The sequence below is a fragment of the Polistes fuscatus genome, unplaced genomic scaffold (genome assembly GCF_010416935.1).
Source record: "Polistes fuscatus isolate 324 unplaced genomic scaffold, CU_Pfus_HIC Scaffold2, whole genome shotgun sequence".
In the NCBI taxonomy this organism is placed as follows: Eukaryota; Metazoa; Arthropoda; class Insecta; order Hymenoptera; family Vespidae; genus Polistes; species Polistes fuscatus.
The window spans coordinates 8,553,447-8,570,466 of NW_025113096.1; the positions used below are offsets into that span (position 1 = coordinate 8,553,447).

Below are 17,020 nucleotides of genomic sequence, written 5' to 3' on the forward strand. Positions count from 1 at the left end.
TCACTTCACTTCTGAAATAATTATCACCCAATCAGCAAATCAATCCAAATAATTATCAGCCAATCAGGGCTCATTGCTGATTATTCTTCTTTCTTTTCGCGGCGTCGGTGCTGGAGATCGCACGTATACTAAGTCGTCCCGTTAATCTCAGGTAATTGAAAAGTATTTTACACCTTTCTATTATATATCAAACGATAGCTACAAGCAAGATTTTTATACGTGAGTGTTTTCAAAACGAAATATTAAAAAGTTCGAAAGACATCTGTGAAAATATAATCATCGGTGTATGTCGGCATCCCGCCAATTTTACCAATGTTTCTTAACAATAGTTTTTTCCAATTTCCAGCTTTTTTCATGGTATCGATAATTAGTACCATTTCTAATGATGCTCTAATTAATTATTTTTCATAATTATGCATTCAAAGACCGTATTTCGTGTTAATTTTGGTTTTTATCACATACACACACGACAGGCATATATACGTAAGTATAGGTTAACCGCTCGTACACATACACTCATGTATTTGATTTTCTTTATATTGTACTAAAGTAATTTTATTTTTTTTTACTTTGTTTAGATTTCCAAACATTAGAAGAGTCCAGCAGGAATACATATACTCAGTCTAACAATTATGTTTACTTATTTTTATCTACATATTCATCGAGGGAAGCGTTACTCTTTTTTTAAGCCATATAGAAATGTATAAAAAGAGTAAGAACGTGAGTGTGAGAGAGAGAGAGAGAGAGTGAGAGAGAATAAGAAAACAAAACATTCGATCTACAGGCAATAACGAATGTTTATGTATATTCCAGGAATTTCTCGAGGTGAAAAGAGAAGAAAGACAATCGAAACATAACGATAACAATCGAAAACAATCGAAAACGGTCGAACGACAGACGCAAGGACAAAGAGTAACGTGCTCATTCCTGTTCGGTCCTTCAACGTATTAAGATCTAACGAACGTGACGTATTAAACTATATATATATATATATATAACGTTATCGATTTTTATTAACAATTTTTACTGATATTAAATACTTTATATGTAATTTTATACAAGTAGTGAGATAAAGGCAATTAATATTGCTTGAATTTATATTGATTCTTTATGATAAAATATCTTTAAAAGTGTGCAATGCCTTCAGGAATGATTCACAGGATATATTGTTCTATAATCTTTTTAGTATGTTTCAGCTTTTCAGAGTTTTATTTAATTTTATTTTATTCATCGTCATCCTAAGGGTAGGATACCCATTCTGCAGTCATCAATGAAGACTAAAAGTAAGTATATTTTCCTGTTAAACGTTTCTATGTTAACTTTAATGGTTTTTTATTATAACGATGATATTAATTGTTCTTTTTCTTTTTCTGTTTCAGAACATCATTGCAATCGAGCGCGTAGGCAATGAGGTACTCGTGTGTTGCATCGTAAAAATAAAATACAAAAGAATCGGAAAATAAAGTCAGTGTTGATCGTCGCATGTTAAAGTTTCGTTTGCTCGGTTAAGAAACTCCGTAAGTTTCTTTTATTCGGTTTAAACGTGTGCTCATCGTCATCCTAAGGGTAGGATACCCATCGTGCATTCATCAATGAAGAATAAACGTAAGTCAATTTTTATATTAAACACTTTCTCAATAATTATAATAATTTTTTCTTACAACAATGATATTCATAATTTTGTTTTTATTTCTGTTTTAGATCGTCATGGGAATATTGCAGTGTTGGAAGTGTTTGTGAATTGTGTTTGTAAAGTGTTTCAAGTGTTCGTTCATTGCAATCGTGCGCGAAGCAATATACGGGAGTGTTGTATCGTTTAAATAAAATTAAAATCACGGATTAGAAGCACGTTCGTTCGTTAATTTTAATTCCGTCGCGTTCGCGAACTATTATTGAAATATATATATTAAATTAACTGCGACCAAGGCAGTAATTGCATTAGAGTTTGTTCGAGTAAAGTTGTATTTTTATCTTTAAACAGTCGCACAGACTGTTCGCGTATTAGAATCAGTGCATCAATGAAGATTTTTCTATTTGAATTGACTGTGTGCAAAGCAGTCTTTGAATTAGTTGTGTAGAATCAGTGATCGGGCGTAAAACAAATTAAAATCAAACGCGAATTAGAATCAGTGTTGTTCGCCGTATAATAAAATTTCGGTTTCGCGATAAGAAACTCATCTATAGTTTCTTATTTTCGTTTATACCGCGTTTTTAGATTCACGCGAGGTGCATCGCCATGGTGCAATGGAATTTCATCCCATTGGAATGCATTGTAAGTATCTATTTTTATTTACATTTTATTCGATTTTATTTTATATGATTTTGGATTATATTGCAAATAACTTATCATTTTGTTCTATTTTATTTTACAGATATGACGACGGACTTTCTACCTTATCAAAGATGTGGAATGAATTCTTCGATGGATCTTCGATGGATCTTCGATGGATCTTCGATGGATCTTCGATACTCGCATTCTACAATACTTGCTGCGAAGTAGGAGTGTTTTGGAGCCATCGTAGAACTTCTTATGCCGTGAGTTAAAATTTAAAGTCCCTCCGGTGCTCAATCATGTCGAGGATGAAAGGTCCTAATCGGCACGAGTTACTGGTTGTAATTATTTAAATAAATTAGTGACGAGCACATGAGTAATTCCTTTCTAGGAGTTACTCATGAAAATTGTATATTATATTGTATATTGTATTGTATATTTTATATTAGTTCAGGATAGGTTTTCTTGTCTCACCGGTTAAATTCATTTAATTAATAATGCAATTAATAAATGCACTTTCTTTTTTATTACGTGTTTTGTTCGTAGTTAGTAGTGGTGAAATCGAGCATTTATTTACTCGTTTTTGTCCAGAAAAGCATGTAATAAATGTCTTACATGCATTGCTTCGTACTTAGTTTATCTAATCGCGATTAATTTTAATATATCGATACTTCGATATTATAAATAAATGAGCAAGAAGACAAACTCATTCGCGACGGATAGATTCTAGCAGTTAAGTGGTGGCTCAAAGCCCAGTTCTTTTATTAGAACAGCCAACTTAATGAAAGGAGTCGTCCGAGGTTGTTTATATATATTTATTTTTCTCTTTTAAAATTCTTAAATATTAAAAAATTAAATTTAACAATTTTTGCATAATCAAAAAGTCAAATCCAAATGACTTGTAAAGTCTTAGCCCGCTTAAATGAAATAAAATGTTTTGATATATGTTATAAATAAAATGTTTTTATGTGTTCATATATATATATATGTTAATCATGTTTTTTAGATCAGGATTTTCAGCTTCTAATATACTAATCTCCCGTTTCTCCCCCCTGTACTTTCTGCGTTCTCATCTATGCGTATGCCCAGGTGTTACTCGTATGGGTGAGAAACGGTTAGTATAGGTTTAGTTTTAAGTTTTTCCCCTATTGGCGGCTGTCATTGTGCTAGTGATTGCACGATGTACTTTACACCTGTGTGTGCGTATTAGATAAAGTGTTTTGTACATCGTTTCGCGATATTTTTTAATTAATACATCATTTAATACTGAGAACACTACTTCTACATATCACGTGTGATATGACAAATACGAGTGTTTCTATATTTTTATATTTATATTAAATTTTTCTACTTTTTTTTTGTAATAAAATCGTTTTGAATAGTAGAGTTACCGCATTTATTTGTGGAAACTATGATATACTCGTATATAACTAGTATGCAATATATACTAGTGTATACTTGTATTTTTGCATTAGTCATTTTTGCAATAATCACTAGCCTTGACAGACGATTACAGCATTGGTACGTACTCCCATAAGTTTAGAAAAAACGCGTTTGAACTAGGGTGTCGGAGGTGCCCCGGGGCATGCTCTCTAGTTTAGGCTTTTGCACCCTGGTGGTATGTGAGAGAATCGTGGAGTGAGAGGGTGGGTACGTATGTGTATTTGCTCTTTTTAAATATGGGTAATTGGCAGGCAGGTAGCATACTTCTTTGAGCGAATGTGAAAACTTTAATTTTAAGTAGGTAGGATCCAGGAAAGGCACTAGGATTGCTTCCACTCCGGAGTGGAAATTCCGCCTCCTGGTTTATACAGAACTGTTACAAAATTATATCATTTCATTCCATTATGCTTGTTTTGTAAATTTATTTTGTGACTTTTCTGTAATCTTTATTATGTATCATGATTCAAAGGGATTTGCAACGATTTTAAAGATTCATTTCTATTTCGATTCTATCTCGAACGAGATAGAGTCGAACAAATTCGCAAATACTTTGATGAGTTCGATACTTAGTTTTAAGCATTATAATATTAGCACTTCGCACAATCGCGATTTTTTCAATTAGAAATATAACGAATGAATGAAATTAAAATATTGCAAGAAAATGCATAACATTTATTGCATTATTTATTTCAATTCTATTTTATTACTTGAAATTACAAGTGCGACGTGTTTTTAGGTCATCGATTATTATCTGCTTGGACATTCGTTTAATTGTGCTCGTGTATATGTCAATGAACTCTAAGTTCATTCATGGCCCACGAGCTTTAATATAACTAAGGGAAAATGTAAATTAATGTTTTAATAATCAAGTACTAGAATTATCAAACAAAATACGAGTTAATTTGCAATAAAAGTGTGTGAGATCTTATTTTGTTCGCATGTAGAAAATATGTCCAATGCAGTTTTCAGGGAAGAAGAAAGAAGAGGCTAATTGCCGAAGAGGCCCCCACTTAAATGTGGCTGAAGAGGGCAACTACACAGACTATTGAGTTATTTTCAAAAGTTCAACAGCAAGTTTGAACTTTTCGAGAATAGCTCTCTAGTCATATTTTATATTTTATTATATTACTGTTTTGCTCGTCATTAATTTGTAGTTGTAATTGGAGATGATGGACCATTCCATCTCCTTGGGACACCAAATTTGTGTCTCTCAAAATCGTCAAAAAGATGCATACGTGTTTAGTTAGAGTCAGAAATATTAAAATTCCCTTCTTATTAAATTTTGAAACTTAAATAACGTTCGGCGAATATTAAAAAAAATATTTTCTATATAATGCAGTTTAAAAGTTTTTCATAATAATTAATAGATATTATTTTTTGTAGTAACTTAGTATTTTTATTTTTCCTATTTCTTTATATTTTTATTTATTTTATGTAAATGTAAAATCACGTGTTTAAATTTAATTTGATTGCAACGGTACATAGCTATTTGATAAAAATAAATAATGAATTTAATTGAAAAGTGCATCTGCGAATTGGACGATTCATATGTTAGGCTATTGTATCACTTGATTGAATGATTAATATAGTTTTCTTCTTGTTACAGGTGATCATCGTTGGATTTATCATCAAACCTTCTGGATTCTTTTTTATTTGAGTGTCTTAAATTGTTTCATTTTAAAATATATATATATAAATGCATTTCTGAAGGCACACACATGTTTATATATTAAAAATTAAATATAATTATATAAAATTCTATATTACAATATAACTATACTATATATACTATCAAAGAATATTGCATTCTATCAAAGAATATTGCATTCTTTGATAGTATTGTACCGTTATCGCTTTAAGTACCTACTATCGCCCTCTGGTGATCAGATTAGAAACTGAGATGAATGTGGTTACGCGAAAAGAGGACTTGTGAGCTTCTACGTACTTCTTTATTCTTTGATGAGAAAGATAAAAAGATTACCGATTGAACGGATCACATTCGATACTTTTAGTTTTCCGCATACAACTAAGGCGACGAGTGTGACGTCATACTGTGCTTTCTTAGTACTCACCAGTATTCAGGTTCGTTTTCTGTATAGAATTTATTGAATCGAATTCTTATAATTAGGACGTAGATTAAAACAGACGAACTGGTACAAAAAGAAACAAATATATTTAACTTTATTAAAATTACGTCATATTTGTATAGAAAAGAAAATGGCTGGTGCAGGAGGTTCTAACACCGGTTCTGTTCTTCAAAAGCTTGGTTTGAGACCAGTTACGAAATGCAGTCTTGTTAAGTACTACATGCCGGCTTTCGGCGTTGCTTCATATACAGCATTGTCCGTCAACGTGATGAATCCAAGTCTCGTCATCAGGTAGGAACATTTAAGAGACTGGAGTTGATCTTATTGATTAAGAAAATTGAACTTAAATACTTCGGTAGTCGTTATTGAATTATTACGTAATACTCGTATCCCTAAAATATGCTGCTCCAAATATTTCACTCTGATGATAGAATATTTTCAATGAGAAACTTTATAGTTTTCTCAATCAATAGTACAAGCTAATACTCTATTCAAAAGAGTCATTATTTTTATTATTTGTAATTAGAATAACTTATGCATATATATATAAGCATTGCTAAATTATTATTTATCGTATTTAACTTCTTAAGTAAATTTCATACATCTCGCATTTATATCTTTTAGATAGAATATCTACATCTACATGTGTCTGTCCGTTATATAGATTGTCATTATAAAACAATACATCGTGTAACTTTTTATTATGTACACTAATTACTTTAACCATCTTTTGTACGTACTTGCAGAATATTTCCAAAGAGAGATATCACAAACGTCTTACTCTTTAGTGCACTAGCAGGTACTGGTTCGTACTTTTATACCAGAGAGCACATGGTAAAAGCTGAAACTAGTCAAAGATTGTTATATAGGTAAGAACGTCTTAATTGCTTAGATTTATCGATACAAACTGTAAGCGCACTAATGGTTGTATTGTACTTAATAGTGGTACTGGAGCGTTGTTGCTGACTTTTGGTTCAGTTTTGATGTGGGCTGTTCTACGATCCATTGTACCACCAAATCCAACTCTGTGCACTTTAGTTGGTATTGGTTCAGGATTGCTAGTTATCAAAGTTGGTTCTAACTATATGGACTTCGTTGATAATCAGATAGCTAAAAAGTAGACGACTATATTCTTTTATTTAATTTCATTATTTTTCTGCACCAAATTTATTATTCGATGGAAGATAAGATACAATTCATTTACCATTGCGTAATTAGAATATCATCGAGCCTAGTAATACTTGTGGTTTTCTAAATTTTATATAATTGTCTCTATTTGTAGTAAAAATGGATATATTAGTGAAAATTATGTTGAGTATTGTGAGATTTATACCTAACAACTATTTATTTATTATACCTATTTTTTTGTAAAGTTAATAACAATATGGTATTGAGTGAAACATATTTCTTATATCCAACTATAGGAAATTGCCAATGCACATTAAACTAGGTGAGAAATATTTGTAAAATAGATAAGAATATTCAATATTTTTTTGAGTAAATCTCATTTTGTCAATTAGGTTTTGCCAATTATACTTATATTTTTATTTTTTCTTGCATGAGACAAGAAAGCTAATGAGGTATTGTTTTTACATATTATTTCTTGTTGAAGTTATAATGTATAAATATACGACGTATAATTTATTTATACATATACTAATATACAAGCCAATAATATTATGTTAACATAATCTCATTTTATGAATGTCTTTTGCATTTTATCGAATGATAATATTAAGAAATATTTTTAAACATTCTGATAGCTATAATTTATTCAATAACAAAAATGCAGTTATAGTTTCTTTATGACATTTTCTAATACATTTAATTAACAGAAAAATATATAATATAAATACATCAAATTATAAACATCAATTATACGAAAATAATTCATGTTATTATTAATAACAATCTGTAATAAACATTTCGTTAATTTAACGGTAAGACAATTTGTAATTACTTGAATTAAGTTACAAAAATTCCATTTGAATACTTGTATTTACAATTTGTGATACCAAAGATTGTATTTAATGTACTCATTCATATTTATTGTACAGTTTTCTGCAGTATTTACGCTTAAAAAGCAGTAGATCGTTCATAAATACCTGTTGCTAATTTGTTGTTTTGTCAAAGATTTGTACATATAAGTTGAGGAAAAAAAGCAAAAATGAATGAAAATATTATATGAAAAATACGAGTCCAATTTTGATAAAAATTCTTTTTATTTTTTTGTATCCTTCAAAGTTACAAACAATTTTATATTTTACCTATACAAGGAATATAATTATATGTTTTTTTATAAATAATCTTACATATTTAATACACATATATATAATTATTTAATTAATTTTTAATAAGAATTAACAATAATTATAAAAAACAATAATATGCTAATTTTTTTTTCAAATTTTAGTTTAACAATATTTAAGTAAAGAAAAATCATATTAAACATTAACGAATGTCAATATCTCTCATTAAATATTATATCATAAAGAACGTTAATTCGATTGATCTCAAATGACAAATGAACATGCTAGATGATGGTAAATGCTTTGTGGTACATATGTTAATTTGTTATAAAGTAGACAAACGTAATTATCTAATATTTTGACTATAATTATTAAACGTAATGAATATGTGCAACACATTGTTAAGACACTTGATATGTATTTCGACTAAAATCAGTCAGTTATATAGGAATATCTCGTGCAAGTAATGTTGCAATAGAAAATAAATGACAATAAATAATCAAAATACAAGGATGAGTGCTGAAGAAGTACATTAGGAATATAATTGACTTGAATCATGATCGTTTAAGTTAAGTGTTTCGTATATCATCAATATAATTGCAATATTTCGGTTATTGTTATTAAATATATATTTAATATTTTTTACAATAGAAAAAGAAAAAAGATGAAACCAAATTTAATTCAAATTTCATCTTTCTTAATTTCATAAAAACGAGAGGTACATTTGCATAACAGCCTAAATTATCGTGTAACTTAATTTATTACAAAAGGAGCATACCAATTTTAATGTTTGAATAACGTGCTATTTTAAGCTTCAAAATGATTTTTTATATTTTTTTAAATTTATTTTACCTACAGGTTTAAAAACATTAATTTATTTTTTACTTTTATATTTTACCATGAATGCAAAATGGCTCATACACAAATACACATATTTTTATTAATCGAGCAATTAGTCATGATTTTTATAAATTTTCATAATAAATAAACGGATAAAAGAAAATTTAACACAATTTAACAACCGATAAATTACCGACCGTTCTACGTGCTAGTAAAAAAAATTATGATCATATCATTAGAGTTAAAAGATCGAAACATTAATTACTTCGCAAAAAGGCCGCATATTTCGCTCGAATAATTCAAATTTGCGAGACTACGAGTGCATCGGCTGGAAAAACGAGTTATCGACATAGGATAGAAAAATTGTCTGATTATAATCGAACTTTCATTATTGGCAAGAAACTTCTTCGAGCACTTTTTTTTATTCTTCTTCTTTGCGTTCCCTTTAATCCTTCTGTATACTCTCTTTTTCACACATATACATACATACACACACACATAAATGTACACGTAGTATCAAAATATCCTTCGTTAAAATATTCATAAAAGAATCATCATAAAAAGATTTTTCAATGATCTTCCATGATTCTTTGTAAAATAAAGGTTCGATTCTTCTTCTCGAAGTAAAATTGATCAAAGAGATCGAGACATTTGAAATGTTCTTCGATAAAACGTTTACTTCACGCGGTACGATTTGTCGACGAAAATAAAATATTTTTCGTATCATTCAAATTATTTTCATGTCGATGAAACTGTTCCTGTTGCGTTTGCGGACTCGTAGAAGACGTCAAATTTTTCGAAAGTACGTCGACAATATTTTGCGTAACCCTTTCGATAGCATCACCCATTATCCTTTGTGTATCCATCTTGTTTTCCATTTTCCCGCCAAGTTCGTGAGCGTGATCAGTTTCATCCTCGTGCTCATCCTCATGTTCATGGTGGGAGGAGTTCGAGTGCGAATGCGAATGAGAATGAGAATGCGAATGCGAGTGGGCGGCTGCAAAAAAAGAGAAAAAAGAAGAATTTTTAATTATATAATTAATAATTATCAATTGTAATAGGTATTGACGTTATTTCACTTTTTTTCTTAATTACTTTTCTACTGAATATTAATTATTTTGTTTTTAAATCGTTAAATCATTGGTTATTTTTATTTTGTTTTTTTTTTATGCTAATTCAGATATTTAAAATAAGCTTGTATGAGGTTTTGTTACGTTTAATATTATTTTGTTATTAATTGCAAATTAATAGCATAATACAAATAAATGCATAATATTTTCCGCTTCGTTAATTATTATTTTATTATTAATTATTAATTAAAATAATATTTAGTATGATATATTGGAAATATTGGTTTTTCGTAAAATTTATTGCAAGATTCATTATCATAATTATTCAGGTCATATAATCAATTAAACGCGCTTTGGTCCTTGTAAGTTACGTCGTAAACGATTATGACGGTCTAATTAGAATTAATGATATCGAATAGATGCGTGCAAGTAATATAAGACAGTAGTAGTAGTAGTAGTTATTCGCCATTTTGAATGAACATTTTACGATGGATTATCAATTCATATTTTTTCATTTGTAAAATTAAAATATTTTTATATAATGATCAGCTTCTAATTAAGATGAAACATTAAAAACAATATTACTTATATTCTCTTATAATATAAACTGACGTTATGTGTAAATAGTCATATCTAATCGAGTAATATTGTACATTATCGACCTTAAGAATTTCATGTTTCAACATTTAAAGTGGGTTTCCAGATATATGTCTAAGTTTCATATCAAAGAAATTTTTTTTATCGTACAGTAACTTCGAAAAATATTCAAATAATTCAATTTTAAACAAATTATATTTTTTTTGTCAAAACAAAAATATTGAAAATAGAAATAGTGAATAAATATAAGGTCATCATGTAAAAAAAAATTTTAATGATAAAATTTCTATATCTAAGCTGTTAATAAAAAATTTTGACACGATAACATAGTTGGGTTAATTGTAAATAATTTATAAAAGCTTTCATTTATATATAAAACAAATCAATGCTGGAAAGGTACAATCCCTGTATCTTGAATTAAAAAAAAAGGTTGCCAAATTTGGTCATTGTCTTATCTCTCTTTTTCTTCATCATCACTGATCAATCTTAAAGATGGAAGATCATTACTATAAAAGATTCTAGGTGGTTGAGAAAGCGGTCGAAAGTCGGTCGAATCGTCCATCGACCTGCGACGTGGGTCATTGTCACGAATAGAGAAAGCTATGAAAATAAGTTAGATCTTTGCGAAAGAGAAAGAAAGAAAGAAAAAGGAGCGTTTATGTTAGTTCTAGTAAAACGTATGAACATAATAAAAATCGTCATTTGTCACCTACGATCATTGCAAACGATCGTGTATATACGTTCCTGGAAATGCCTCATTTTCTTACGAGAACCATTCATTATTTTGTCTCTCAGACATACGTTTAAGTATTTATCCTTAAACTATTTTTCATGTAACTTTAAGTATTATATTACATTGCACATTTCATAAGATTATCTATTATTCTATTTAAAAAGTTTTATAACAAATTTATTAGACTTGCAATTATATTTGTTTCACCATTCACGTAAGAGACTTCTGTACGCGGTAATACTGGAAGAAATTATATCAAATTATATAATTATGTGCCGTAAAAGAAATTTAACTGTTTTTTTTATTGAGATTATTATTGTTTATTCTCAAAAGTATCTTTTATTGCAGATGAAGATATTTGTAAATGCAGAGTTTTATTAATATTCTTAAAAATAATATCGCCTCAGTTCAACATCGAATTATGTAACAACATAGAATTTTCCTTTCGAGTTTAACTCATCTTGTATTTACGTTTTTATCATATTTTTATATCATTTTAATGTCTACTATGATATACGATCTGCTAAACGAAACTGAATTTCGTCAAAGGTAAAAATAATTTAATAAAATAAAAATTATAATATATATAGTACGTGAGAAAGAGAGAGAGACTGTACTTGTTAACAAATTACTGAATCGGAAGCATACATTTCTAATAGAACTTCCTGTGCGACTCGAATTGCTATTACGTAGTGCTGTAAATTAGTTACGGCCTTTTCTTTTGTGTTTGTCTATTTTAATGTCGTTAAGAAGTAAGATCGGTAAAACTGAGTTGAATTTTTTTTTATGCTCAATGATAATAAATTTTTTATTAATAATCCGACAACTACTAAAGTATATTGTTGCATTAAATGATCTATACAAATATTTATCTTATAGACAAAAAACAAATTTATAAAATAAATCTTATTAAGTGGTATCTAGAAAAAAAAATTCTTACACTTTTAAAAAAACATGGAATGAAATTTAAATTTAAAATTTATATAAAAATAGTTTTAAAAAATCGATCGTTTTGACTGATTATTGGTTAATTTAGTCTTAATTATATCTACTTGTGTGAGTTAATTTAAAAAATTCGCAGTTTTTTTTAACATATAAATTTTATTTGTAAAGTGAAAAATAAGCTGCTAATTTTTTAGATAAATCATATATATTTTAATTATTTAAGGATTATGTCATTTCAGATTAGCTATGGAAATTTTCATAGAAATGTCTAGATTATATATCATATATACTTTAGGGATCTACGTACATAGATTAGTCTTTAAGTTGGTTGGACAAAAACGTGACCGTTATCAAACTTGTTAACTTTAATTGTAATTGGGCCGATATATATACATACATACATATATATACATACATGTATGTAGTAAGTATGTATATATGTATATACATTTACGAAGAAGATAACGTTCTAAAATAAAAGGAAAACGAAAGGAAGATTATTCGAATCGAATGAAATTAATTATTGGTAGATAAATCATTATCGAGTATAATCGATAAAGTCTCATCGAGTTAGAATTTATTAGATTAACAATAAATAAATATCATATATTATATATTAATATAATTTAACTTTTAATGAGATTTAGAAAAAGAAAAAAATTTTTTTTGGTATATTTTTCTCAAATAGATCACGTTTGTTTGGAGTGACCGAATTCGGCTTGAAATTTCTTCGAACGTTTAAACTTAACTTGAACAAATCAATAGGGAGGCGAGTTCCTCTACAAGTTAAACCGACACGTCGACTTTAAATGTATCAAGGACGTACCTGCGATAGGTTTGTACCGAGTTGGATCTGTCGAAAAAGGAAACGTGCCAAATACTTTATCGTCAGAGAATTGAGACATATATGAAACGTTTTTGAGTTTGATTTCAAATTAATTACTTTTCTGATGATTAATGTGTGAATCAAATGATCATCAGTTTAAGAATAATAATTCATAATGATGTCGAAAAGATATAACAGGAATAACGATTTTTCTGATTGGATTGGTATATAAATAATTGCGATTTTGAAGTATCGAATTTGAACTTAAATAATTATTGTCAATAATAGAAAGATCTTTAGAACTCTCTTTATTTACAAAATTTTCAGATTTTTATGATGAAATTTTGGAAGTCAACGTTCGTTAATTGTCTCTCAATCAAATATTTAAATTTCGAGTAGTTTCTGATTTCTTTTTTATATTCTAATGAGGTAACAAGAAAATCCTATTTCATATGTAAAATAATCAAATTCGTAATTATTTTTTCACCAATCTAATACCTGTTTCATTAGTTTGATTTTGTTAAAGAAAGAAGATGAAGATGAAAAAGAAAAGATTCATGGAACTGATAAACGGATAAAGTGATTTTCCCTGAAACGCGGAAGAGAGAAATTCAAGGTCTTTTCAGAGATAGACAATCATTCATAAATTATATGATAAAGAGAAAAAGAGAGAGAGAAGCGTTTCGTCGTAACAGACAAAAGGTCTTCCGGGAAACACTCACTGGCAATCTGTAGACCCAGCATCAGCATAAAACCAACAATAATCGCGAGTAATTGCAGAAGACCACTCTTTTCGTTTGCTTTTTCTCGTGCTAATACTTCGAAGAATACAACATAGAGTAAAGTTCCAGCTGCCATTCCTTGAAGTATAGTTGGGGTAGGTCCTAGAGTATCGCTGTCGTTTTTGAAATGACTAAGAGCTAGTCCAACTGCGATACCGATGGGTGTTACCATCGAGAAAACTGTTAAGTATCCCAAAGTTGTTCTGGTTGATGCACTGGCAACATAAAGTTCCATACCAACGCAAAAGGATATTACCAATTTATGAGTGGCAATAGCGGCAGCAAGATAAACGACAGAACTCAAGGAAGGTTCCAATCCTACGGCAAGTCCTTCGAATATAGCATGAAAGGATAACGCCAGAACAGTTAATAAACCTTGGACGGATGACTTTTTCGTTAGGATCGAGTGTTTATGTTCATGATGTTCTTGGGATGTATAAGCAGTAGCAGCATCAACAGCTAATTCTGGATCTGATTGGTGTCTATCATTGTCTCTTTGATCTCCGATCTGTGTTGATAATCCTCTTGTCGATGATGAAAGGACGAATATGGCTGGCAATACTTTATCATTCTTAATACCGCACATATCCTCCAATTGATGTCGCGATCGTCGATCCAATTTTTCACCATCCTCGCTGTCATCCTTCCAAGTAGATCTAGTCGTCGTTGATACAGTCGTCGTAGAACCACTTGCTGCAGACGTTGTTACACCAGTTTGATTGTTACATCGACGTACCGATACTGTTCTATAAAGTAGAGCTTCGGAGGACTCAGGTTTCCCAGTTAATGCCGCGTGTACGGCTTCTTCGACCAAATATACCAGGAAGAATCCACCGCAGAACAGTAATTCCGATAAACTTAGAGTTCCTAATATTGGTAGTTGACCATTCGATTGATGCGTCTCGACACTTAGTCGTACCTCCGGTGCTAGATGTAGGAATGTCGTGAAAAGAAGAACTCCACCTCCGAAGCAGAGTAACAGCGAAGTCAACAGTCCCTGAAGAGTATTTGCTTAGTCTCATTTCCTTGTCCTCTCTCTCTTCCTTTCTCCCTCTTTACATAAATATAAATGCATGCAAGAAACAAATATCTGAAGAATCTCTGACGAAAATTTACTGAAATTAACGAATTAGATTATTAATCTTTATTATTCCTAATTTCGAGTTTGAATTTAGAAATGAAAGTAAATATCTCTCTTCTCATATTTTAAATTTTACAAACATTTGTTTGTTTTCTTATTTAATTCGAAGTCTTAAAAGTCGAGTAATGTTTATTCATTAGTATTCCTCGGAGGTTCTTCAAAGAACAACATGAAGAGAAAGAGAGAGAGGTGAGGGGGAGGAGAGTTACAAAAGCGTACTTGCGAATTCGCTGCGTTATCGACGAACGAGGAGGATGTTTGCGATGCCGAGGTTGACGTCGAAGTTGAGTTACTCGAATTAATGGAGATGCCGTGACATCGTTTCTGACGATGAAATTTCGTCCTGCATCGTCCAACTATCAGAGGTAACATACCCAATATAAGTGATCCAAAACCAAGACCAATCATGGCACCAATTTTTGCCATCAAAAGAATCGAAGACGTCGTACTCGTACTTTCTTCTTCCATCTTTATTTATTTATTTTTATTCTTTTTCATGCGATAATAAATAGAACTCGAGGAACTGTGTTTTTTCAGTACGTCTAATATCTAATCTCTTGGTTGTTATTTTCTTTATATCAACTTCTTGTTCACTTCTCATGCTATAATATATTAATCGATGAAAATATTCATATCTAGTACGTATAGTTGATGCTAAACTCGCTTAAATTCTTATTAAAACTTTGGTACAAGTTGCACTTCCAAAATAACACCTCTTGTTTCCTTCTTTCTCGGATATTATTGCACAGATGTTAGTATATACTTACTTATCGTCTCGAACTGTATACGATCGTAAATACAATCGAGAGTATTCCGCGAACTACACCGGCTACCCACTTTCACCCAAAGCACTGGTGCTAAACCACCGACGTTGATATTAACTGGACCGTAATAGTAGTAGTAATAATAGTAGTAGTAATAGTGGTACACAATGATGATTATTGGTCCAACGTGTCTCGTTCTTTCCAATCGAAATTAACACGAATAATTCCTTATTTATTGTTCTCACCACCATCGCCAATTATTTTTCTTATATCGAACAATGTTTAAAATTTAAGTTCAGTGATAACCATATGTGATATACAAATACATACACACGAGAACTTTTACATTAGCTAAGAAATAACTTCTTCGTTATTATTATTATTATTAATGTTATTATTATTAATATTATTATTCTTCAATTAATTTAGATGAATGACCACTAGATTTATTGAAGAACACGAAGAAAAAATAGAAGAAATGGAAGAAAATGAAGAAATAAAGAAAGATATGTGTAATCGTTCCACGCGGCACGGCGTCGAACCGGACACTCAGGGTCTGGATAGGGACGTCGTTGGTCATTCGTATCCCCTCGCATCTTACATAGTCCCTCCGAACCGTTTCCTGCTCCCCTCCCTTTCTTCTCTCCCCGCTCTCTACTCTAAAACCCCCACCAGGTTCTCACTCTTTCCGCCACCTTCTCACCATCTCTCTTTCTCATTCTCTCCCGAGTTCCCGATGCATTTGTATTACTAATGTAAGTACACTATGTAAGTATGTAAAAGTATATATTTGCAATATATATACACACGTACTACCTCTCTTTTCCTCTTTTCTCAGTTATTCATATACAGGTAGTATCAATAATTATTTGTCTGATTAATTTTATTTCTCAATGTACCGTTTTATCATTAAATTATTCGTATCAAATGTTTAATGCGTTATATAAATAACTTTTTATGTAATAATTATTAACTCAAGTTGTATAATCAATTAATTATTTAGGTACACGTACTGATATGAAATATCTTGAAACTATTCCAACTTATGTTTCTTAAATGCTTTATTTTCTTTTATATACAGATATACTTGTTATACATACGTAAACAATTAATTAGAACAACTTACTATTGTAGACAAATTTGGTAAAGAATTATTAAACATTGCTAAATGTTTTGCTAGTCAAAGTAACCATTTTTTTGTGAATATATATTTTGCACTATTTCAGTATTCGTATAAAACTAATTTTTGCAATTATTTTGTTTGCAAATTG

At 30.0% G+C, this 17,020-nt stretch overlaps 2 protein-coding genes and 1 long non-coding RNA gene across 3 annotated transcripts; 2 read left to right on the forward strand and 1 right to left on the reverse strand.

Moving 5' to 3' along the window:
* Nucleotides 1-5,700: 5,700 nt before the first annotated feature.
* Nucleotides 5,701-8,005, forward strand: LOC122516331. Its single transcript, XM_043634057.1, has 4 exons — nt 5,701-5,797; nt 5,925-6,093; nt 6,549-6,671; nt 6,746-8,005. The coding sequence occupies exons 2-4, from the start codon at nt 5,933-5,935 to the stop codon at nt 6,921-6,923; spliced, it is 462 nt and encodes a 153-aa protein (XP_043489992.1). The 5' UTR covers nt 5,701-5,797; nt 5,925-5,932; the 3' UTR covers nt 6,924-8,005.
* Nucleotides 8,006-9,306: 1,301 nt separating this feature from the next.
* LOC122516332 lies at nt 9,307-16,185 on the reverse strand. The gene is made up of 4 exons (XM_043634058.1): nt 15,753-16,185; nt 15,205-15,587; nt 13,785-14,841; nt 9,307-9,888 (listed from the first exon to the last, which is right to left on the reverse strand). Exons 2-4 carry the CDS (start codon nt 15,451-15,453, stop codon nt 9,572-9,574), a joined length of 1,623 nt encoding a protein of 540 aa, XP_043489993.1. The 5' UTR covers nt 15,454-15,587; nt 15,753-16,185; the 3' UTR covers nt 9,307-9,571.
* Nucleotides 14,849-16,238, forward strand: LOC122516334. The gene is made up of 2 exons (XR_006303546.1): nt 14,849-15,350; nt 16,179-16,238. It is a non-coding gene; the product is annotated as an uncharacterized LOC122516334 (long non-coding RNA).
* The last annotated feature ends 782 nt before the right edge of the window (nt 16,239-17,020 follow it).